We start from the raw sequence: 26,150 nt of genomic DNA, 5'->3' as shown, positions 1-26,150 counted from the left end.
ACCCATTAAACAGTAATAAGCTAACCTATTAGTTTGTATGTAGGGTAAAATCAAACACAGATATAACACTCTTGAACTGTACTCATGAATAAATTGAAATAGAGGGATCACGTGGCATACTCAAAGTCATTCAATGTTAAAAACTGAGAACTTAGGTCCTTGACCTACTAACTAAAACTTAAGTTTTATAACTATATCATTTGCACTGAAAGTACTGGATGTATGTACTTCCCCTCCTTTTACATAAAGCAAAGTCTACTGACTATTAACCATCATTCTTAATATTAAAGACAGCATGGTTTTGGTCAGAGAGGGGATACTATTTTGAAGTATTATTTGATTTTTCTTCCATATTTCCATTCTGTCCTTTGTTTTTGCTCCCACTTAAATTTCAAGCCATTGTGTTTTAGTTGCCTCAGAGAAAGGATATGAATCAGAAATCAAAGATATAAAATTAGCTTTCTGTATTTAAGTCTAAAAATCCTAGACTCTTCGAGGAATGAAATAGAATACACTGGAGTTTACATAAGAAAAGTAAGGCTTTCCTACTCCTCATTCAGGCAAGCAGGAGATAAAGTTGGAAGAACCTAGTTGTGCAAGCACAGTCATTGGCAAATGCCAAAGAGGGTGCTGATTTCTAATTTAAGGACTGAGCTCCGGTGAATCTCAAAACCTCAGGTAAGTTTCAAGGAGTAATGCAAACCTCTGTCCATTTCCTCAGGAGAACTAAGAGGGAGCAGTGGGATCTCTGAAAATAAATGGCTGCATGGTGGACTTAGATAACCTGAGAGCTTAGACAGTCTCACAGAACGTTCTGTACTCCTCTGTGCCATGGGAGCTATAGAACAACTTCCAGACTGGCACAGAAACAGCAAAAAAGAAAAATGTCCAACCTAAAGAGGTCATGCACACAAGAATGAAGAAGCTGGGTAGCACCTCAGTGAGCACCTGAGTTGTGACTCTAGAATATTTGAAACAAGCTTCCATGCCACCTCTCTTTACCCGCCCACCCCCAGCCAAAAAAAAAAATGAGTACAGTAGAACTCACCCCATTGAGTTATTTAGATATGACACAAGAAAAAGAAGGGAACTAAAATTGCCTAAGATTGTACCTTCACTAACTCAAAGAATCAAAGCTCAAAATAGAAACCAAGGTGAGTTACAGAAAAATAGAAAAGTTACATTTCTTGTACATCAGAGATTGTGGGCTGAGATTTATAATTTGACATGACAAATAGCAATGAAAGGAAATACTACCTACTCCTTTCATTTGTTGAACAAAATTTGTTAGAAAATTTCAGCTCTCCTCCAGGCCTAATGAATGTAGTAGAGTGGGGAATTGAATGAAGAATTCTTGGCACAACTTTAGGCTTTTCAGATGTAGAACTCAGTAATAGAAATTATGTATAGAATACTATATATTTATTAATCAATCTTCCTCTGTCTGATTGTAACCTCCTGAAGGAGAGGGACTGTGTTTCCCAGAGTGTCCGGTACTGGGCTCTAAGCATGGTTGGCCCTCAATAAATATTGTCAGCCAACTTATAGATTGAGGCCACGGTAGAAAAGAATAAAAAAAGGGGAAACAGTAAGGCAACACATGAGGAGAGTGCCAATTCTAAAATGCACTAACTTACTTCCTTTTCCCACTTCCTACCACAATCCCTATGTTTTTCTATTAGAAAACTTACTTGACTGACAACATTGTAAAACTTATTGAAGAGAACTAGTAATCTTTTCCCTGAGTTACTAAAGAGCAGAAAATATCAATTCAAGCAGTGTGGGATATAAGCTTCAAAAATACCAAGGTAGATGAGGCTGGCTTTATAAATAGGGGACTCATTCTCATTTTCATTACTGAAGCTGTACTTAACACCACCACTCAGTACTGTTTATAAACTCTTTGATATAGCAAATAGTGGTCTAAAGTCGCTTGGTGGGTTGCCACATGAAGAGAACAAAGAAACTCCTTTAGTGGTCTGAGCCCTGTGTACTATTATCACTTTATTAAAGATGTAGGTTCTCTTTTTGATCCTTGAAGTGATGGGTTAAAAAAAAAATGACCCATTAGCACTAATGGGTCCTGCAGGTGAATCCCTGTGCATGTGAAGGAGGATATACTTAATGGCTCTGTGTATGAACAAGAGCCTGGATGGGCAACCAGTAAAAGCCAACTTTCCTGTAGATATGAAGCTAGCCTGTTACCTTTTCTTCAAAATGAGTGGCTGATTTTTAATTCATACGCTTTAAGGACCATGCAGGCAATTGATAAGGCAAAGGTTGAATTGGGACACTTTCAGCAAAAGATGTAGAGAACATGCATAATACCAAAAACTCAAATGTCTAAGGGGTGAGTTTCTTAAAATGATCTCAATAATACCCTTATTTTTAGTACTGTATATACACAGGCACTATGTTCCTCTCAAGAGTGCTATCTGTGAATGAACTGGGGTGATATTATGAGTATCCATTCCGCAGTAGTTGAGCAGTAATGACTAGGGAATAGGGCACAGGCATTTTGGTTTTCTCTGTCTACAAACCCTGGCTCTGCCACCTACTGGCTGTCTCAGAGTTGGCAAGTTAAGTTACATCTTTGAGAGTCAGATTCTTCATCTATGAAATGGGGTTGATAATGCCTACCTTGCAAGGCCGTAAGGATTACAAAGTACGTACATAAAGCATCTAGTATACAGCATGGACTTAGGCCAAGATTGATACTGGTATGGCTGTGTCAGTATATCTGTAAGGACTACACATCTATGATGTACCTCAGTCTATGCTGATTTCAATGAGAAATGCAAAAGGAGAAGTATAGTTTGTCTCCTGTTTCTAGCACAATTGGAGTGACAAGATGTCAATTTTATGAATTCTCCATGATATTTTTTTCTATTGAATTTAGTTGACAGTCATTTGTGTGCTGGAACTGTGCCTTACACTATTCTAAAAGTAGCTCACAGAGCTCCTTTGACTTAATTTGAAATTCGGTGGCACTGAATCTGGTAATATAAATAGGAAAGTTGCTTGACAAATATCTTCTAATTTGACACAAAGCGATTAAGAGGACAGAAAAACTCTATGAAGCCCAAGGGCCAGGTTGTCAGTTACAGACTGAACACGCCTTAGAAAATCAGAGACATAACAGGTTTCTGTGGACTGTGGTTGCAAAGTGGGGCAGCATAGTAAGTTGAGACAAGAAGAAAGTATGGGAGACATTACTATTGTAACGATATAAATGTGGATGCCAGACACAGGGAACAGCACAACTGTATCATGGAGACAAAATTTATATGGCATTTAGGAAAGAGAATAAAAGGCTTGACTGGAAGAGAGGAGTTTTCAGTTATTTATTAAGTTATGTAAAAAATATTGTATAAGTAAAGTCAAAGGAAAGGCCACCATAGAACTCATGACTGCTGGCCGAAAAAAATAAATAATTAAAGATAATGATAAATCCAAGGATCAAAGCAAAGCAGGTTAGGAAACTAGGGAATTTGAAGCAGTAATAATCTGGAGGAGAAATAAAATTGCACTTAACATCACGTATGTGGAATTTGAGTAGGAACATCTTAGAGGAATCCAGTGATATAAACCTGGGGCTTAGGGAACACAGCTTGGAGCTTAGAGGCCTTCCTTGGGAGCCACCAACCAAAAGCAGACAAATGAAGCAGTAGAGATTTTCTCTTCACTTAAAATAGGAAGCATAAGGCAATTAGAGTAAAGACCAAGCTCTGCCGTACAGTAGCAGAATGCAAGTGTCAAGGTATAATTAGTTCGTTGACTCAGCTTTCCTGTTTATTCACATGTACTTTTTTGAACCTCTTAAATATCTCACTTTCATTTTAATTTTTTTAAAAAGCATACAGAAAAAGTACAATTGCCTTAAAGATTTGAATAGCTAAAACTCCAGGAAATATGAAGGAAGCTCTCACAAACTTCTATAAATAGCATTTGGGGAAAAAGAAAAAGTGAAGTCACACACATTAGCTTATTTTCCTATAGCTGGACTAGAGAAAGTACAATTCTAGACACTTCGTTTTAAGAAGATTGGACCTTGGAGAGAAAATTTGGGTGCAACTCTTTCTCCTAATTCTTATTGTGATTGGATGGTAAAAGTAGCGCAATCAAGCTGGGGTAGTTTCTGAGCACATTCTATGGGAAGGGTGCCTTTCGGGGAACAATCAATCTCTGTCCCCTAATTTGTATCATTATCTTTGATTTTAATATTGTATTGCACACACATAAAGGAATATCTGCAGGTCAGACCTTATCTAGATACACTGAGAGAGCTTGTCTTTAGGTGACAAAGCCAAACCTCTAAAACAGGTGTTCCCTGTTAGATAAAAGAAAATGACCTATAATATCTGAGAAACAAACATTTGTTTGCTTTCTTTGTAGAAAGTATAAGTGTGACTGCTTAAATAAATAATATTAAACTACTAAAAGAAAAAGCAAGGGAAGTGAATACTGCTCTAACCTATTCGAGCTTACAAGTACACAAATAGAAACTTTTATAAAAAACCACACAGAAATGAACAATGAAAACTATACAAGATCATTTCTAAGTTCAAAGCTTGTAAAATATTCAAAATGGAAATCAAAGGGACAATTCAAGTAGATGTTTTGCTCTGAGACACAAGATCTGTGTCTGTAATAAATTTCTGTTTTTTAAAAGATTAATTTTAGAAACTCTCTGCTGAAGAGATGTTCAGTGGTCACCAGTTTGATTTATTGATTGTCTTTTAACTTCTATACATCTTAGTCTCCCTTGGTACATAAAAGGTTTAGTCTTACAACAATCTATTTTTACTTCTATAGGAAATAACCATAAATTACTATCTTTAGGCTTGTCCCGAATTTCTAGGTCCAGCCTAAAATCAAACCTTCATCATCTCCCCTGCTGTGAAATTACTTTTCCTAGAATTTCATGTTGTGTAACAGCCACATTTCTAGTCTACCTGCTCTCCAGATTGGAATTTCAATATCATTTTTAACTTTATTTTATATCTCACACCTTACAATCAACTACTGCCAAGAGGTGAATGACTCAACTTTGCCAATACTTCTGACATTTGTTGTTTCATTTTCATTCCCATTTCCAGTTCTTATCTATTTTTCTCCTTGTACACACCTTTTAAGTACTAACCTGTTACCTGGTGTCACTGTCTCCATTCAGCCTCCTCATCAACACTGTCTCAGTCACTCCACTGTGTTCTGATATCTTCAATACCTTTCTGTATCATTTAAATTAAGTCTAAGGCTCAGCAGTGATCAAGATTTTGAATTACTTCTCTTCAAAAACTTCTACTAAACTTTGAACTATCTTTCAAAAATAACTTGCCAGCTAGAAGATTGAAATAATAACCATCTTCTCCTCACATTCTGACCTTTAGTCAAACTATGTTGGCAGCCTTACTCCAACCCTGCATTTTCCCACTGCTCCATCATTGTTTGTGGTATACAATACTTCCAGCATGAATGCCTTTCCTCTTCTGATGTTGTTCTTCAAAATCCTACTCAACTTGGGGGACTCAACTCAAACTCCACCTTGGAAATGTGTACCTGTTTCCTTAGCCACAGATACCTATCTTGGAATCCTCATAAAAAATTGAACCCCTTTTCTGAAAATGATTTTATCTTTTTCAGTTCTTTGTATGTGTAAGCCTTATGTAACCATTAGTTTATAAATTATTTGAAGGAATAATCCTAAACACATTTATATTCTCATTTTCACTTAGTAAGCATTTGATAATTATTTGTTGACTCACTGAATGAATGGATGAATTAGTAGTTCACATTCAATAAATAATCATTGCAACAATAAGGACACAGGGAAGGTTTTATGTCAGCACTCATATTTGTCCCTGGCTCCTTTTACTTGAGCAATAATGAATTAAGTTAATTGTGGAAAATTTTTCATCTACTGATCCATTTCTTTTTCTTTTTTTTTTTTTTTTTTTTTTTTTTTTTTGAGATGGAGTCTTGCTCCATTGCCCAGGCTGGAGTGCAGTGGCACAATCTTGGCTCACTGCAACCTCCGCCTCCTGGGTTCATGCCTCAGCCTCCAGAGTAGCTGGGATTATAGGTCCATGCCATAACACCCCGCTAACTTCTGTATTTTTAGTAGAGATTGGGTTTCACCATGTTGGCCAGGCTAGTCTCAAACTCCTGACCTCAGATATCCACCCGCCTTGGCCTCCCAAAGTGCTGGGATTACAGGCGTAAGCCACCATGCCCGGCCTGATCCCTTTCTTAAACACAAAGGTGAAGACATACAGCTCATTAAGAAAATTTAGGGAATTCAATGGCATATTTTTTCCCATTCTGATAGCGTAACTTGATAGAGTAATACAAGACCAGTTTTAACTGACATATACTGAATTTATCTGTAGAAAGAGATACAGAGATGAAGATGGAGGTGTAGAAACAGTTTGGAGTATCAATGTGTAGTAATGAGAACCCATGCACGAATCGTCTTCTCCAATTAAAATATGTACAAAAATCTTTGGGGGAAATTAAATTTGAGCCTATCCTGGCCTTCTGTTTCATTCTGGCTCTGTGCTGCTCCATATACAAATATGACCTGATTCATGCATCCTCATAGGAATATGGACACCATGAGCACTTCACACTGTCTCTCCAGACTCATCTGCTCTGCTATTATCACAAAGAAAGGCATGCATTTATTTGCTGTCTGCGTCTGTAGAACACAGAGAAGCTAACTGTCTGGACCCCTAGTGCTCTGCTCTAGTGAGTTTGTTAATCCTCATCTGCACTTCCTTTTGGTTTGCAGATGTTTCACTCCATCTAGCCTTTGGGCCACCACTTAAGAACTCCTAGGGTTAGAGTCCTTCTAGTTTGTAGCTTCTATTTCTCGGCTCCTTGCCAGCCACAGGTGTTCTTGATCCTACAGCAGGCTTACACATCTAACAGTATATTGTTTTAGCTAAAATGACTTTGAGTTTCACAAAAATCACGGAGACAACTGAACTGAAATGTACAGAGTCCTGTCTGAGTGAGAGAGGTCTTCCTTACTGCTGTGAATCTTTGGTAATCAGTGTCAGGCATTACTATGGTCAAAACCAGAAAAAACAGCTCCGACTTCATCATTATAATAATAACTGACATGAGTTAAGTATCCTAAACTTGACCAAGCATTTGCACATGTATTGTTCTATCTGGTTTTTGCCTGTTGAGCTACAAGAGGAGTAAAGGTTATCAGGGATACATGTTACAGATGAAGAAACTATGGTTTAGGGCTACAATACCAGAAAAGGGCAGGGTCTTATTGCAAGCCCAGGTCTTCTGAAACTATGTTAATTGTTAACCCAGACTGACATGCACATGTACACCCTGTACACTCTAAGTCGCAAGTGGCCAATATGTACAGCTCCACTACTACAACATACAGGAAATTTTGGAGATTTGTGGCTAGTTGATAAAAGTAACGGTAATAAATGGTAGCAAAAATCCAAGCAAGCTAACAAATTCCTGAGACAACTGGTATAATAAGAGACTCATCTGCATAATAATGGAGTAATCTCATAAAGGCAAAGTCAATTTTCTTCCATAATTATAAATATTAGGTATTCAAATTCTGATACATAAGTAGAATTCTTATGTTCGAAACTTTTTAAATCAAATTTTATCAAAATGTTTTTACCAAAATTCAACATTTGATTTTTAGATATAACAGTTACTTTTCAATTGTCTCCCACAAAGAGATAAATCAGACACTTGTATGTATCCATGGCCCAAACTAATACAAACCAGCACTTACGTGGGACAAGTTGGGGAGGGGCAACCCCAATAAGATAAGAGTTTAGACCTTAACGTTTTCCTGTAGTAAGTTTTGGGGAGTTAATATTGTTATTATCCATAACAACAGAACATATAATTCTTTCAATATTCTGAATTTTTTTTTCTTATTTAAATTTTGAAACAAAACTGCCCCAAAAAGATTTTTTTTTAAAGTATGATTCTGAAACTTACAACAGGAAGACAGATTTTGTTTGTATGTTTGGCCAGCAGACTGTGAGGAAACCTGGTGGGCATGCTAAATGGGAAATAATAAAGTGAAATTGCTATGGGAGTGTGTATAGTAATTCATCTTCTTTTAAACCCACTCTATGCTAGTAACACTGTGGCAGATGGGGTACGAGTTCAGGGATATAAATCCATGCCAAGCTAACTTCATCTAATGGCTTTAAATTTTTAAATTTACCTTTAGGTAAAAATTGGGTACAAGCAGTTTCAATTTTTTCCTTTTGTGTCATCCAAATGACAGCCAGTTTAAATACCTGTGACATTCCTTACAGCAGACAATTCTGTTACTATTCCATGTTTCCTTTTTTTACTCACTGTGTAATGCACTCTCTGGGACTGCATATGGATTTGCAGGGGTTTTCAATCTCACATATACTGCTATACCTTACACATGCATAAACAGTGCAGTTTGAAAGGTGCTTTTTTCAGAAGCTTTTGAACCAGAGTGACTCCATCTTGAATAGGGGCTGGGTAAAATAAGACTAAGACCCATTGGGCTGGGCTGCATTCCTGAAAGGTTAGAAGTTCTTAGTAACATATGAGATAGGAGGTCCACACAAGATACAGGTCACAAAGACCTTGCTGATAAAACAGAATGTGGTAAAGAATCTGGCCAACAGGCACGGTGGCTTAGGCCTGTAATCCCAGCACTTTGGGAGACCGAGGTGGGCAGAAACCCCATCTCTACTAAAAATACAAAAATTAGCTCTGCGTGGTGGCATGCTTCTGTAGTCCCAGCCACTTGGGAGGCTGAGGCAGGAGAATAGCTTGAACCCGGGAGGCAGGGGTTGCAGTGAGCCGAGATCGCGCCCACGCACTCCAGCCTGGACGACAGGGTGAGACTCCGTCTCAAAAAAAAAAAAGAATCTGGCCACCAAAACCAAAATGGCAATGAAAGTCACCTCTGGTCATGCTCACTGCTCACCATATGCTAATTATAATTTATTAGCATGCTAAAAGACACTCCCACCAGTGCCATGACAGTTTACAAATGCCATGTCAACGTCAGGATCAGAAAGGTGCCCTATATGGCTTAAAAAGGGGGAAGAACCCTCAGTTCTGGGAATTGCCCACTCATTTTCTGGAAAACTCACGAATAATCTATCCCTTGCTTAGCATATAATCAAGAAATAACTACAAGTATACTCAGTTCAGCAGTCCATGGCGCTGCTCTGCCTATAAAGTAGGCATTTGTTTGTTTCTTTACTTCTCTAATAAACTTGCCTTCACTTTACTCTATGGACTTGCCCCAAGTTCTTTCTTGCACAAGGTTCAAGAACCCTCTCTTGGGTTCCGGATCAGGGCCCCTTTCTCATAACACTTTCACATCTCTTATTCCATTTGATCCTTGTTGCAACCCTTCACAGTAGGTAGGGAGGTTATTATTATCCCTACCTGACAGATAAACCAACTACCCTTCTGAAAAGTTTAGTTACCTGCCCAGGGTAATACAAGCAATAAGAGAATAATAACTCCAGCACTTAAGTGTTTGACTCCCAGTCTAATTCTTTTTCAGATGCACCACACTCTCTCCTATATTTACTAAAACCCTTCTCAATGACAGGAGTAGAATAGATAGAGGAGTTTAGAAATGACTGTTCCGGAAATTAAAAGAGACTTATAAATAGGGAACAACTAGCAGAACTTATGTAAAGCTGTTATTTTTTCCCGAACAGTGTATAGAACAATTAGACTTTCCTTCCCAAAATAACTTTTCTTATTTGAAAGACAGATTTTTTTCTTATTTCAAAACAAATGAACATTTATTTTGGGTGGGGAAGACCCAGTGGTACAAAGGGTAAATATAAAAGAACAGCTCTTTCCTATAATAGGTCTCTTTAATGTAGGTGAAAAATTGGCACTGGCTCTCAACTTAGATATAAGCAGGATAAAAAAGGTTATAGCCACCAGTGCTTTTCTGTGTAGCTTGAAAGGACAGAGTAGTATAAAGCATACACAAAAAAACTTACAGACATTGCCAAAAAGCTTTTAAAATATTATGAGCTTCCTGGAGTCAAATCACACTCTTGTTTTTCCTTAAGTATCTGAACATTTCTGTATTTTTTTTTCCAAAAAAGAATTCCTTCTGTGCTCCAGAGATGGAATATTATCAATACCAATAAGGTCACCACATCCAGTTGCTATAGTATAATTTCCTAGTGCATGTCTCCAAACACTTTGTTCTTTCAACATAAACTATTCTTAAGGAGAAATGGAGATACTTAAAAGCAGGGATCCCTCCTCCAGGTCAGGGAAGTGTTATGAACTTTTCCTAAAGGCTAAGGAAATTAAGGGCTTTGAGAGCTGAATGAGCCTGCAAGTAGCCAGTTTGCACCAGCCAATGATTGGTTGATAGGCCAACCCCCAATCACCCAACCAAGTACTAGATTTTCCAGAGCCTATTCTACATACTGATAAATGCAAATGTTCTGCAGAATATATATAAAGGACACACAGCAGTTAAAGTTGTTAGGTGTATTGTTTGAGGAGGACTTCAGGGGCTAAGAAGACAGAACCAATATATGGATGTTATGCAAGGCATTGGGGAGAGAAGAGCATATAGAAAGTAAGGTGGAAATATCCAGTTCCTTTGCAACTACCAGAAGTGGAATTTTCAATGTTATACAATGTAGTAGAAAAGTAGAAGCTTGATTAAGATTTTTTATGGAATAGAAAGTGTTTTATTTTATGACATTTCCTCCCAAGATTAAAATAAACGTTAGCTTTTCACTCTAGATATTCAGAAGTAATCCTTTCAAATATTTTGGCAAATACAGATGGCAGTATTTAAATACTGCCATAGACCCGGGTTCAAATTCTGTTGCTTCGTGCTACGTGAGAAATGAATAACTCACTTAAGCCTTCCAAGTCTCCATTATCTCACCTGTAAAATGGGGACACTAATAATTCATTGATCTAACTGTTGTGAGGATTCAGAGACCGTATGTGTAAAATAAATACTAAAATTGAATTTCTGACTGAAGCGCCAACACAGTCAATATTAGACAATGTGAGAATGAGACAGACACCCAGATTCAAAATTTATCAAGGAAAAGGTGAAATACTGGTTCTAAGGCCCTCGAACCCCTCAGCTACATCAAGGAAATAATAAAAATAAAATGGATCAGAAATGGGAAGGAAAGGTGTCTGAGAATATTTTTTGAAGTAGCTCTTACTAGGCAGTGAGTTTGTGCTCCTACATTCTAACTCCAAGCCTAGCAAGGCAGCTGTCTCAGAGGAGGGTCTCCGGGAGTGCTTGTTTTGTGTTCCCGACCACTGGGGGATGCAGAACTGGCACCTGACATGCTGAGAAAACTTTAAAGAGGTCAAGATGGAATGGAACTGAAATGAGAGCATTGGGAATGGGGTGTACTTCCAAGGTTGAGGGGACAAAGGATCCATGGAAACTCCTCGTGGGCCGAGATGGGCCCCAACTGCGTGACAGCAAGCTGGGCAGAACTGCCTAGAGACAGGACAGCCCATGTGGTAAGAGTCTGTGAGGAGGGAGCAGAAGCATCTCCCTACGCAGGGATTAAGGTTGGAAGGTCTAGCAGAAAAGCCTTGGATGAACCCAAGAATGCACCAGGAGAGGAGGAATTTGAGGCATCTGCCAGACCAAGAGTCTCAACGTCAGTTGATGTGCCTTGTCAAAAAGCTGTCGAAGGATAACTGCAGGAAAAGCCAGCAGCCGAACTTGCCCTTTGCCCTACTGCCAGTGACTGACCAAAGCAGAGGGCAGCCTCAGTTCTGAGCTTTGATTAGTAACTCAGATTGGCGGTTTGTAATTTTAATGAATGTTATGTTTTATAATATAAAATTATTATATAATTACCTTAAAAGTGAACCCAAACATTTACTCTAAATCAGTACACGATACAAATACCTTAACACAATACATTTTAAAGTGATCGGTTGCGGTAAAAAAAAAATGATATTATAGCTTGACCATATTAGGACATCATACTTATTTAATGTAATCCTTTCACACATAAGCCCTTAACATGATGCATGACATATAGGCATGCATAAATGACATAACTGATAATAATGAGGATGACAGTGACAATAATGAAGGTAACTTATTATATCTTTGAATAGAGAATAAAGATAGACCCAAGCTATGAGATAGTTTTTCTCATGAAAACACTCAGTTTTCTACAATACCACTCTATTGATGTGCATGATTCACACATGTCGCAGCCAAAAGACATTTAATGTCATTTTGGACATCATTTTGGGAAACTTAGTTCATTGGGTTTCACAAAAAATATAGGGAACTGCACGTTAAACTTTTAACTGTCAAAGGGCTGTTGTGTTAGAGAAAGAATGGTACACTAGTACAGGCCCTTATACTGTTTGAATTCTTTTTACAGTCCCAGAACTCTAAGGGGAAGCCAGTGGTGAGAGGCCTAAGGAGTCTGTGTATTGTGGGTAGGGCAGCGTGAGTGGGGCGTGAGGAGGGGACAGGGAGGAGAGAACTTCCCACAGACAGGTTAGGAATATTGATAACTAACATCATACTAGTCAACCTATAATAAACTTGAGATGGCAAATGGGCTCTGCTTGTACTAGGGTAGTTATGGGAAATTGGCCTAAATATTGCCAACACCTGTCAGATCCAAATGAGCCATACAAGCCCTCCTAGTCCTTTTTATAAACCCTTGAGCATCAAAGAATACACTGGCAAACCTTGTGTATTGTTCTGGGAATTAATTGAGATGAGATACCATGTGCAAATATTTATAACAGTACATGAGACACAACGAGCCCTTAGAAATGGTTACAGTAATTTCTATTTAGTATTACTATCATTATTGTTCTGGTTAGATGCTTAACCTCCCCAAGCCTTATGTTAGTTTCATCACCTGTTACATGGCAATAAGTATAGCAACTTCAACAGTTTGTCACAAAAATTGAAGAGAAAATATATGTAGCTGTCTTACCTAACGCCTAGTAAAGGTAGATGAGGATGATGATGACGATGATGGTGGTAGTGATATACCCTGCCTAAGGAAATACACAAAAGAAATGGCAGCGATGCTATTTCACCCAGGTCTTTCTGACGTCAAAGACTGTATTATTAATTATAATGCTATATGCTTCTTGTATTGTCCTTAAGAACAACCAAAATAATTAATTGCAAAGGCCAAAAAGGGGCCACTTTTAAGAATGGACACAGAAAACCACATTCATGTGATGTCAATGGGGGACGCTGATTGACGTAACGTGGTTCCTAAGGAGCACTGGAAGAACCCGCTAGTGCATGAAAATAAAGAGCCACAACAGAGCTATGCCATTAAAAATGCACTTTACTGTGTGGGTAAAGATGGCAGATTTAGTTTTTGAGCATCTCTACTGTGGGAGCAGCAACTTTGTTTTAAGCCCACCCAACTTTCAAGTCTATTTCCATGTTGACCCATGGCTCAAGAGGAATTGTACAGTACCCGGGATGGAAGCTGGCTTCCTTCTGGGTCATGCTGAAACAGAGCAGGGGCTGCGATATTACTGAAATCCAACTAGATGAGGCAATTGCCTGAAAATAATAGTGACATTCCCTTTTGGGAATGTTACAGTAAATAACTGTAACATTGCCCAGATGTCAGCCTGGGCCCCTACGTCCATTACAGATCTAGATGAGTCTGGTTAGGACCCTCGCAACTGCACAGAAGGTAAAAATCTAAGGTCCTCCTTCTCCTGGCGTTTCCTGTGAATTCCTGGGAACCTCTGACTATTGCTTGGCTTTGCTACCTCATCTACTTCCTATGTATAAACAAAGTCTCTGTCTCCACCCAAAAACAAATGCTGCTCACTCAAGCATTTACGAGTTTCATCATCTAAACATTTGGGTATCACCTAGCACCTAGTATTCTACCACCTTGAAGAATTTAGGCCCTATCCTCACCCCCTAGTCCAGAGCAAGGTAAACCCTGTCACTTAATTCTTGCATAGCAGGTTAAAAATCACACTTTTTGAGCCTTTGATATCTCCATTTATAACCCAAGTAGCCTATCCCCATATTTCTTTAAACAGATCCAGTAAACTCATATTTGTATAACGTGACTCTGTCTCTTATTACCTCATCCTGGCACAGGGAGGGCATCTGTCTCGATCAAATGTACTCTTCCAAGAATTTGGCCCTAGAACTGCTAAACTTAAACGAGTCTTTCTTGGGTATTTGAGTTGATCAGGGGTGAAAAGCCAGGTCTGAGAGGGCCAAGTTTACCAATGCTTGTGAAAGCAGAGAAAACTAGTGTGCAGGGAGGGAGAGGAACAAGGGAATGCTCCTTGGGCAGCTGATGGGAGGCAGCTCACAGCCCCAGTAGAGACCAAGTGAGGCTGCAACACTGGCTTATTGCTAAGAGCTTTCCTGAATATGCCTTTTATGGAGCCCAGCGTTGATCTTTCTGTTCTTGTCCGTAGTTTCCTTGAGTGCTATACCCTGTCCCCCTGTCCCTTTCTCCATCACTTGTCAGTCTGAATGGTTTTATGCTACTGTACTCCAAAGACTTCTGTATTTGTTTCCCTTCAGCAAAAAGAGGGAGGTCTGAGAGCTAGGAAAACCCTGAAGATTTAAATCCTACTTGAATGAGAGAGATAATGTCAGATATCTGACTTCTCAGATGGCTGACAAAGACAGCTCTTGAACAAGAAGCCCGAATTCTAAGAAGACAACGCACCACCACTCCTGGCATTCCCTAAAGAGGGACCTGCACCAAAGGCTCATCTCTGGATGACGCTGAGGTCTTGTGAGCAGTCACCTGACCTTTGAGAACTCAGCTCTGAGCACCTGCAGGTACTTGCTGCTCCATGGCACAAATGTCACCATCTTGAAGAGCTCAAGCCATCTAATCACCACCCTGCTGGGACATGGTAAACTCTGGGCTTATCATAAAAGGCATCTGGGCATAGGATTGAACTTTCTAGCAGCTGACATCTGGCTGTGGAAAAGCTGAAGAAAGCTATTTCTCCCTGTGCACAACCTCCTTGTGGCTGTTCCAAGCATGGAAGCCAAGGCCTGTGGCTGTCAGAGTACAGCTAGTGTGCTGGATGAGAAGAAACCAGCCCCAGGGCTTTATGTATCTGCAGATGGGATGGGTTGGGACCTTTAAAGTTTCACCAAAAGCAGAGTCAATAGGTGGCACTCTCACTACCAATCTCCATCTTGGGCCTGAGACTGATCACACCAACAATCTTCACCAATGAATCCACATAAAGGTGCAGATTTCTTTTCAGCGTGTTGCTGCAGGTTGTCACTAGCAGTCAATTGAGATTGATATGAGCAACACAACTTCTATCTTCTGAGCTATGGTAAAGAAGTGTGAAACTGGGATAGCTGTACAGGTCAACCTCCCCTGAGCAGATTTCTCTCATCTGTAAAAGGAATTGGTCAGACTAGACAATCTCCAAGATCACTTATAGTTCCTAAATTCGTATGATTCTAATGGTGGGAAGAGAAATTTCAAATAATATAGTTGGAGGGAGTTGATAAAGCTCAATATAGACAACCCATGGTTAATGTCAGAAAAATTCAGAAACAAGTAAAATGGGTGAAGCAATTTTTAAAAAACGCTTTTGGTACAGAATAAAGAATTTAAACTCTGCTGAAATACTGTGGGCTGGGCCAGGAACCACAGGGAAGCAGAGGGAAGAACTTCCAAACCAAATGTTGGATGGCAAGTCCCAGATAACTGCATGGGAAGGGAATAATTGCATGGGAAGGGAATGTTTTAATTCTACTCTCAACTTCCCACCTCCTTAAGGTAGGATTAAAACACACTGACAAAGGCTTTACAGTAAAGAGAACAGATTCAGACAAATTCTGCAAAACCCGGGGATTCAATGGATGTGGCAGAAGAGAAACCGTAGTTTCACATCTCTATTTGTCTTTCAAGTAACTGCTCCAAAATTCTTGTGTAAGGAAAGGAGTAACAATATATCAAGTCTTATTTCTACATACTCAGAACCTTATTGTCTTTGTTCTGTACTATGGCAATTGCCTCAAAAGTGGTGTCTTTTCCCTGAGCCTCGGCTCATCCATCCCATTGAAGCCAAAGGAATAATTCTAATGAGCATTATGAACTCTCCTCTGCTTCTCAAAACCCTTTAATTTCACCTTTCCCATCTTCCGGCATGGCGTTCAGGGCCCTTCAAAACGAGAAAATTACCCTGCTCTTTTGTCAGGGGTTACAGACAGCCTTCCAACCCACAATCTCCTTCTCTTCCCTTTCAAGTTCAAAAAGCTACCTCTGTGTAATTGCGTAATTGGACTAAAGAAGTGAGCCTAGCCAATAGCAGCAGGGGAAAAGCTTATGAAGTTATAGCCTAGACCCAGGTCCACACACTGTATTAAACCCTGTACTGGGGAGAATTGGAAACTGAGATGAAGCGGTGAATGGACATAAGTGGAAACATACACAGGAACAAAAGCCATAGGTGTAAACCACGAGACAGAAGAAGCCAAGAGTGGAAGAAGCCAGCAGGCAGAGAGGAGCCATCTCACAGCAGTGCCAGCAGACAGAATAGAGCCAGGGTGGCTGCACTGCTGTCGTGGTGGGACAACGGATTAGGGAGCAGTGAACATGTGTATCCAAGGGAACAACCAAGAGGATGGCTCTTGAGATCCCAGTATGACTCCATGAACAAAGTTCTTATCCTCTGTGAGGCCTCATTGTTCAACAGCTGAAAGGGGTTCTTGTCTCTCTTAACTCCTACTGGATCCTTAAAATAATCTCCTACAAATGGAAATAATGTTAATAAATCTATTTCCCTTATATAGACTAAAAAAAAAAAAAAAAACCTCAAACAGCAACAACAAGAAACTAACAAAGATGGCCTAACCACAGGACAGCAGGACCTTCCCTCCACTTCTGGTGCCATACCCTGCTCTAACGTTAAGCTCAACATCACTCTTCCCTGAATATTTTCTATTTAAACAAAGCATCTGGGCAAAACAAGTGGGCTGTCAGATGTCATGTGGGCTGAATATACAAAGCCTGGGCATGTTTAAACATGATTATGACTTTGAATAGAATCTGGTTTACTGAATGACAGCAGTAAAGATTTGTCAAGTAGCAACATGAAAAGGTATAAAATGGAGGGGATATGTGTTATATTCAGGATTGGAGAGGGCAGGCAGCTGAGTAATAGCAACTGGTCAGAGATCAAGAAGAAAAGAGCAAGAATACTATTTATCTTCAAACTTTGCTTAGAGATTGAGTATATTTGAAAAGAAAGTCCCTGTTGAGTTGTTTCTGATTAGGGACATTTAAGTGGCTTGGTAGCAGGATGAACAATAGCAGACAGTTGCCTTCAGGGTGAGATTTAAGGAGGAATACTAGGAAGGTTGAGGAGGAGATAAATGGGTGATGATCCTGGTAAGAAGGAAAAGGGGCAAGATCAGAAGACAATGCCAGAGCTCAAAATCCTTGAAGGAATTTTGGGTTTGAGAGGGAGGACAGAGGAGTAAGAAAGGACAAAGTGCTGCCTGGGCTGACCTAGATGTGGCCCATAAATAAATCACTGTACTCAGTTTTATGTAGTTTTGCTAGGTGGCCACCTGAGGGCACTCTATGCTACACAGCTAGGAATCTAATTTTCCCCCTATCAAGTAAACTATATATATCCTCAATTTGCTGAAGGATAAACTTAGGTAATGCTTTAAAGAAGGGTACTCATTGAAGGTGGGGGCCCAAAGCAATTCTTCCTCCCTATTTTTTTCTTCAACTAGATTAATGAATGAGCAAGACTGACCTCAATTTAAATCCCTGGGTAATTGCAAGGATTAAATACAATAACTTCAGTTAAATCTATTTAGCATTTATTAGGCACTTAATAAATATTAGCTCCCTTCCATATATATGCACATCCTAACATACAAATTTACCAAATACAGGAACAAGAGAAGGAACATAAGGAGGTATCGCACCAACCATTTATTTCTCTAAAGAAGGCAGGGCTCAGCGGGCCTAAAATGAATACAAAGCTAGGCTAGGAAATCATTCCAGACAGCAAATTTCTGCTGCTCCTTTCATTGCATGTTGCTGCTTGTACATAATAACCAGAGGGAATAGAATACAAACAGCTGGGAAATAAAGATGAAAGCAAAACTGTACCAGCAGGAAGAGACACACAACCCCCTGAGAATCGAGCGGTGTCATGAAAGATAAGCTGAACAAGGCCAGCTGCATAGAATTTATCTTCTGAGAGGAAGATCATTAGATTCCTGCCCATTTCTGATCGTTTCTATTGGAGTCCAAGGTGGAGAATGAAATACACGAGCCCCAGTTTTCAAAGTTCTACACTAAAGTCCTGTTCCTATAATGAAACAGCCATGGACAAAAGCATGCATCACTATAAAAGCCAACTGTGGAATTTTAGATGTCTGAAAACAAAAGAAATTCTACCTCTCCTTGCAAATGGAACAGGTTGAGGTTTCCCCAACTCCCGGGTCCTATGCAGCATGTTTTGTGGCCTTCTGCTGCCCTCTAGTGTCTTTTTAAGGTATGGTAAAACATAAGGAGGATAAAAAAAATTCTCCTAATAATCCTAACCAGCCAATAATGTGACTTCAGCCCAGGGCTGGTAAAACAAACAAAAAACAGTAACATTCTGAAATAAAAGCAAAACCAGGATTTATACAAAAATTTAAAAGTGAGTTAAATTTGGCCTCAATATAGATCTTGCATTATTTCAGGACTCTGTAGCACATGGCATCTCTATCAGTCAATGCACTTTAAAAAGACAGATGCCTGTTGTTTTCTGCACATCTCTCTCAAATGATTACTGCCTTGGTTGGTCTGAGATAGGATCCAGAAATACGAACTTCACAAACACCACTACATGATTCTCAAGTAGTTAAAGTTGGCTGACCTTCTTTTGAGAAGCACCAAAGATGGCTGCAATGACTTTCAGCAGGGTGGAGAGTAAATCTGATGTTTTCTTTAATTCTTTAAGAATACAACCTACTGACCAAAATAGGCCAACTTTCATTTTTCCTGCAGCTCAATGCTACCTGATTAGTATGCAAAGAAAACACTGCTGTCCATGTCTGAGTGAAGAGTTCATGTAGAAGTTCTCCTTTATGAATAAGTCCCTCTAAATTCCAGTAGGCATCCAGGTGGAAAAAAGAAAAAATGTCTCGTTGCTCTTGCTCACCCTTCAAATATCTCTCAAACATTACTGCTGCAAAAAAGCCTTCCAGGTGGTCCCAGCTTTGTTTCAATGCCCCACTACAGCTCCACAGCACCTATAGGTGCTGTCCTTCTCTGTCCTATAAGTGCTCCCTCAATGCCAGCGTTCTCCTAGAGACAGAGAGCTTTCCATTGCAGAAACCCTGTTGTCCTCTTTCCAAAGTCAGTGCTCCATAAATACTCATGCTCTGGCCAATGCCCACAGCCACCTTTACCCAAAGTGGTGATGATGGGAGACAAGAGACATCAGGCCCCACAGCAGGCTGTCCTCAAACTCCCTCTAGCTGATGCTGCACATGATAAGAGGCACCGTGGGATGACTGTTGCCATCAGATCACACACCCAATTTACTAGCCCAAACTTGGACTAATTTTAGAAACTTGCTCTTACTTTTCTGCAATGCAGAAGGTATTATTCTATACTAATGATTAGCCCCTTCACATGGGATGTTCACAATTTTAATTGTGCTTTTTAAAAAAACACAAGTACACTGAGAGTTCATTATTATATATCTTAATATTATGTAATATGCCATTTTTAAATTCATACTTACAGTGTTTTTTCTTTATTATGGGCAAAGCCTGTTTTATCTTCAGAGTTATGCATCACTTAATGCTTTAATAAAAATAAACTCTGAAGTACTTAGATGTGTAAGTACTCCCACCAGAAAGAATCCTAGACTACAATCTCCTATTACCTTCACTTCCATTTGTTAATGAAAAATAAGCAGATATTTACTTCTCAGGAGACAGTGTCCTAACTATCTGAAGAAATACAATCCATTGTCTCACATTGCTTCTCTGGACCCTCAATGTGTAGGGCTGTGCATGCCACATACCTCAACCAATTATTAACTGCTTTTTTTTTTAAGCCATTTTAATTTCCAACAGAGTATCCCTAATTTCCAGTGAAGTTCACTTATACTTACTGATGTCTCACCTACACAAACAGGGCCCTTTCTGCTTTAGCTTTGGTGGCTTGGTCAGCACACTGAATTTTACAATCTCTCCCTTTCTTTTGACAATTACCACCTGAGCCCACTGTGCAAAACAGGGGCACATGAAAAATACAGAAGAAAAAGCTCTTCAATCAGAGGGAACAAAGAGAAGGAGGTTTGGCCTGTAAGAAGCAGTTCTTTGAATTTCATTCTATTTTTTGAGCCAAGCTATTAGATTTGTGGGTACAAATAAGATTTCTTTGAAGTTAACAAGAAGCCCACTGTGAAAGAAGGGAGACGGCCATTACCACACATTTTATGTGTTGAGCAAATAAAGTCCCAGGATTCAAAATATATTCTGCAATTACAGAAAGTGAAACACTTTTCTTTCTCCTTTCACCTTATTTAGAAAGAGCATTTTTTCTCTAGAAAGAGTTCTGCTGAGGAGGCTGGGTGCAGTGGCTCACACCTGTAATCCTAGCATTTTGGGAGGCTGAGGCGGGCGGATCACCTGAGGTCAGGAGTTCAAGAGCAGCCTGACCAACATGGCAAAAACATGTCTCCACTAAAAATACAAAATTAGCCGGGCACGGTGGCGGGCACCTGTAATCCCAGCTACTTGGGAGGCTGAGGCAGGAGAATTGCTTGAACCTGGGAGGCAAAGACTGAAGTGAGCCGAGATCGTGCCACTGCACTCCAGCCTGGGTGACGGAGAAAGACTCTGCCTCCCCCGCCAAAAAAAAGAGTTAAATTTTCTCTTTCCAGTTTCCTAACTCCTCTCCCCAACGTATCTATCTTTTGAATCAAAGGGAAAGGTCCCATCAATAAAAGCAGCAGCTCCTTCCAAGAAAAAATACGCCTGCAATGATATCTGTGGGGCCTTGTGATGCATCAGTATAGAGCTGAAGAATCAATAGGGTTGGGGCAGGGTGTTGGTGTTGTTTTATCCCTGGGCAAGTCATTCAAACCTCAGATTTTCTACACTGAGAATAACATGCTAATAATACCTTCTGGAAGGCTTGTTGTAGTGTTAAATTAGATGGGATACACACATATATTCTTAGTGAATCATAAAATGGGATTCAAATAGAAACTTCAGTCATTTCTCTCCTATTATTGACATGTTTTCTCAGCATTTTGTCATGTACATTTGAGAAATGAAGTATCAATAAGGAAGAGAAGCGTATGTTAAGAATTTCTTAGCAGCTGGTGAAAGAAGCATTCCCGTGTGTGTGTGTGTGTGTGTGTGTGTGGTGTGTGTGTGTGTGGTGTGTGGTGTGTGTGTGTGGTGTGTGTGTGTGTGTGTGTGTGTGTGTGCTGGGATGGGGGATAGAATTCACTGTTGGAGACACAGGGTTTCTAAGCCAGGCTCAAACTCCTGTTGGTCAGGGATTTAATATCCAGGAAACCTTACCAAGGAAAGAAAACTAATAAGCTCTAGAATAAGCTCCTACATATCTGGTTTCCTGACTCCAAATTAATTGAAAACTGTTGGGACTTAAGTAACTTACAAATGCCTTTTTAATATCAAGACCAATATTATATTTTTCTCACTTTTTACATTTTAATCATGCATGCTTTCTTAGGTGCTGCATTTTTGAGCTGTTATTAAAAATACATAGGTTCCTACCACATTAAAGGGGAGCAGATGCTTGTGTGTTGTATTATTAACTATGTGCTGAAAATGAAATTTTGGTCAGTCTTTGCAGAAGGTACAAACACACCCCTAAGCAAAGGATTTTCCGTGTGAAGGGAGACCGTGTGGTGAGAGGCTCGTTACTCTGATTTAACATGCACTTACTCTTGAGGTCTAAGTTCCTGGCTCCGGCGGTGATTTGCGTTGTGATTTTTGTGTCAATCTTTACAGTGTGGAGGTTGCTGGTGTCCCTTGATATCATCACGTTGTGCCACTGATTGTCATTGAGAGGTTTATTTGAGCTTCCTTTAATGAGGTTAGCACCATTTCCCAAATCAAACACGTAATGTAAGTACCTGGGAAAAAAATGAAAGAGGGGAAAGTGCCATCACTTTTTAAATTTTGATGAAGCTAAAGTAGATATTACAAATGGAGATTTTTTTTCAGGTGATTCCATCCTTACTAGAAGTCATGACAATGAGTTACACAGAAACTCAGCTATCAAGAAGGTAACAAACACTATTCTGTTTCAGCAAAGAGGAGTATTCGGTGTCTTCACTAAAGGAAACGGTGAAAATTATTTTTAAAATCATGGTCTGCATTTAACTTTATGAATTTGGAAAGTGATATCTTTCACCATGCGTTCCCTATTTCCACAATTCCCTCCATCCTTTTCTAACCACTTAAAACGGCCACTCTTCTCGTTCTTGCACTTGCTTTTCTTCTCTATCTCGATTCCCTGTTTGAATACAGGGAATGTGTACTCATCCTTCAACATCCAGGTCAAATAGCCACTCCCTGCTCCACATGTTTTTCTAATTTCCCTGAAGACTCTCCTGAGCCTTTGCATGTGATCATCTCAAGAAACATGTCACAGTGCTTTTTTTTCCATTTATGTGTTCATCTACAAACCCTAGGATTGTGTGTTGGTGTGTGTGGGTATGACTCGGAGTGGTAGAAATCTGAGATGTGCATAAGGGTGGCAGAAGTATATATATTTATATCCGTGCATGACACCTGATGTAGCATATTGTAAATATGCAATAATATTTGCAGAATGAGTGAATAAATCTTAAATCAATTAAAATACATTAAATTTTCCTCACGGTTTTAAGGAAAGTTTACACAAATCCTTTCTAAATTCTCTAAGGCACTCTGACATAGAATCAAGTTTGAGTTAAAAGGATTTTTTGAAATTTAAATAATCTGAGTACTTGAATTAGCTACTTAATTTAGCATAGACTATCCCACAAACTTGTAGCAATGCTTTTGTGGAATTACATTGTGCGTAGTCAGGAAATGCCTATTTGAATTGTAAGATTCATGAAATGCCTACCATAAATTGGAGCCCAATGTGATTTGTATCTCATATGTGAAAATGTAGGTGCAAAATACTGTCCTGAATCCATATTAATTTAAGATACCTAAGAGATGATTTAAACAAATGCATTCTTATTTGTCCTCCACCTGCTCCGGCCCACCACCTTATGAGCCAGTATGTTCTTCTTAGTGTAATTTTTGGAAATTGATGTCCATTTTTCCAAAGTTTTATTTATTTGCTATTGAACAGGCATGTACTCACCCTTTAACTAATTCAACCACAATAAAGTCATTTCCATCCCCACTGTTATATAGAATTAGTCCATCTAGGGATGTTGTCTTGAACTGGAAAAAAAGATGCATAGAAGTGTAGGCTTGCAAGGTAGCTAAGGCAACATAGCTCGATTTGGTCTTGAAGGTGACAGGATCTGCTATGATGTTCCTAAAGCCAAATCTGGCATTGAGCTCACAGTAATCTATGTCGCCATTTTTACACAGGTCAATGTATGCCATTCCATTAAATGTCAGGCTCTGCAGGTGTCCAATGAAGTTGGAGGGGACAGAAGAAAGATACCGTCGTTCTGTGATGATGCCAGTCTCTATGTTATGGAACTCCAGCCTAGTATGATCACCTGCCATTTGACCTAAAAGAGAAGATAATATATGATTATTTTCTGTATGTGAAAAGCACTTTCAACTTTAGGCTTTCATAACAATATCACATTCTAAAATACAAGGAGCCAAATACCTCCTTGGTACTCAGTTGTATATAGTAAGAACACTTAAATGATGCTAAAAGGTAAGCCCGGATTATATAATAAAACATTCTTAGGCCAGGTTGTAATCCCTGTCCAAATTTTAGTCTTAACAAAAAACATCCTCATTAACAAAAGTAATGCTATCTTTTAAAGGCGAAAAAAAAGCAAATTAGCAAGAAAGTGAGGAAATAGTAAAAGAAGGAGAGGCAGGGAAAAAGGAAAGAACGGAGGGTGCACAGAGAGACACATTAGGGGCAGTGACTATTCTCAGTCACCCCCCTAGAAAGTGATACATCTCAGCTTCATGGTTAGGTGATGTTATTCCTTATAAATGTTCCTCCAGGAAAAAAAAAATGTGACTATATATTTTCCTATACCCAATAGAAAGAGTGGAGAGTCGCAGCCCTTTCTTCCAGTAATGAAACATGAAAGTGTGTTTGAAGTTAAATACATACTATTCACTTTCCCTTTTCGTGCTCAATAATAGCCATAGTTTTTGTTCATGCTAGTCTTCTAAATACATTAGAAATCCTGTTGATGCCTTCACCTATGCCTCTTTTTTTGTCCTTAAGTTTTCTGTAACTAAATCGAGCAAAATACACTAACTGAAAACTTGCCCAATTTTGATAATACCAGTAAAATTAGCCCACCATGCCCCATACCACAAGGCAAAAATGTTCTTTAAACATCCTAGGGTGAAGCTTGGATGTAAATTTATTTAGCAACTGACTATTCCACTCAGTCCTCATTTCTCTCTATCCCTCCATATTTCCCTGTCAAACCCATTAATAGCAAACTTAGTCCCATCTTTATCTCCGGAGCGATCATTTTACCTGTTTTCAAGGCTGAAGGTAAGATAAATAAGCAAAGACGTGAACTTGTTTTCTAAATATTAAAACACAACATAAATATAAGGTACTTGTATCAGTACTAGTAATTCACACCCAACATCTTGCTCTTGTCTAAATAAACTGTCAGTCACTCTCTTCTGCAACTAAAAATGCTCACTTATTTTGTAATCAAGTTCTTCCAGGTGTTAGCTTCCCTGCCCGATTTGCCATAATTGGAAAATGTATCAAGTTACCCCTATCCATCATCCATATTATTAATGAAAATATTAATTAGAGCTAATCCCAGAATCAGCCCCTGAGAAAATGCATTGAACCTTTTCCCCAGGGGTAACGAAGACTGAACAACCACCTATGTGTGTCCCCTTCGGCCAGTTTGACAAATTTCCATTTCTTTAGTCAAGACAATAAAATATTAGACAGCATTTTAAAGGAAATATCTGTAAGTAAAATTTAGATGGCATGCTTTTTGTCGTGCAAGAAAAACTGTTTATATGTTTGGTTAATTGACTTTGATGATTATACATGTATTTGTGCACAAAACTCCCCTGAACTGTACTTAACCCTATTTCATTTTCAAAAACACTCTTTTTTAGTCTTGATCCTGGAAACAATATTCTACTCATCCTTGGCATGTTCTCTTTTCAGCCATTAGTTTGTTCTGATTCCCTTTCTGCAAACATTTTTAAAACAAAAATGTCACCATAAATAATTGTTTTGTCTCTCTCTCCCCTCACCACTATGCCTCCTGATTGTCTGTCTGATGCAAAAGTACTATTACATCCTTGTCAATTCTGGTTTCTCCTGTGACATCATTTCTATCTTCTTCCTCAGTTCTTGTTCAATGATCTCAATATTGTTCTGTGGGGATCTACTTCTTTGATAACAAATAAAATTAATCTTTAATTATTTCCAGATATAAAGCTCTAAAGACACCAGCAACATTGAATTAAGAAGCTAAGTATGATGAATAATATGAGAAGCTTAAAAATCGGCTAGATGCGGTGGCTCACGCCTGTAATCCCAGCATTTTGGGAGGCCTGGCGGGGCAGATCACCTGAGGTAAGGAGCTTGAGAGCAGCCTGGCCAACATGGTGAAACTCTGTCTCTACCAAAAATACAAAAATTAGCCAGGCGTGGTGGTGGGTGCCTGTTATCCCAGCTACTCAGGAGGCTGAGGCAGGAGAATCGCTTGAACCTGGGAGGTGGAGGTTGCAGTGAGCCGAGATCGCGCCATTGCCCTCCAGCCTGGGCGACAGAGCAAGACTCCGTTTCAAAAAAAAAAAAAAAAAAGTCCTATGGGCTTTAATATCCCCTTGGGTTGATTTTTATTCTATGCCACATTAAAATATGAGCCTTAACTCAGAGACCCCTATGTTGATCCTGAAACTGCCATGTTTCATCTTAAAGGCTCTATTG

The 26,150-nt window shown here is 39.2% G+C and overlaps 1 protein-coding gene across 18 annotated transcripts in view; it reads right to left on the bottom strand.

Annotated features, from left to right (window-relative positions):
* NRXN1 (neurexin 1) overlaps nucleotides 1-26,150 on the bottom strand; it is a 1,136,968-nt gene that overhangs the window by 569,508 nt on the left and 541,310 nt on the right. For all 18 annotated transcript variants that reach the window (XM_055242605.2, XM_055242606.2, XM_055242608.2 and 15 more), the window contains 2 exons: nucleotides 23,388-23,769; nucleotides 21,971-22,161 (listed from right to left, as the gene is read on the bottom strand). In XM_055242605.2, coding sequence (XP_055098580.1) covers nucleotides 21,971-22,161; nucleotides 23,388-23,769 — 573 coding nt within the window. The remainder of the gene's footprint in view (nucleotides 1-21,970; nucleotides 22,162-23,387; nucleotides 23,770-26,150) is intronic.

Source organism: Symphalangus syndactylus, chromosome 14 (assembly GCF_028878055.3).
Source record: "Symphalangus syndactylus isolate Jambi chromosome 14, NHGRI_mSymSyn1-v2.1_pri, whole genome shotgun sequence".
NCBI classification, from domain to species: Eukaryota; Metazoa; Chordata; class Mammalia; order Primates; family Hylobatidae; genus Symphalangus; species Symphalangus syndactylus.
This window is presented reverse-complemented; position numbering and strand designations above follow the sequence as displayed.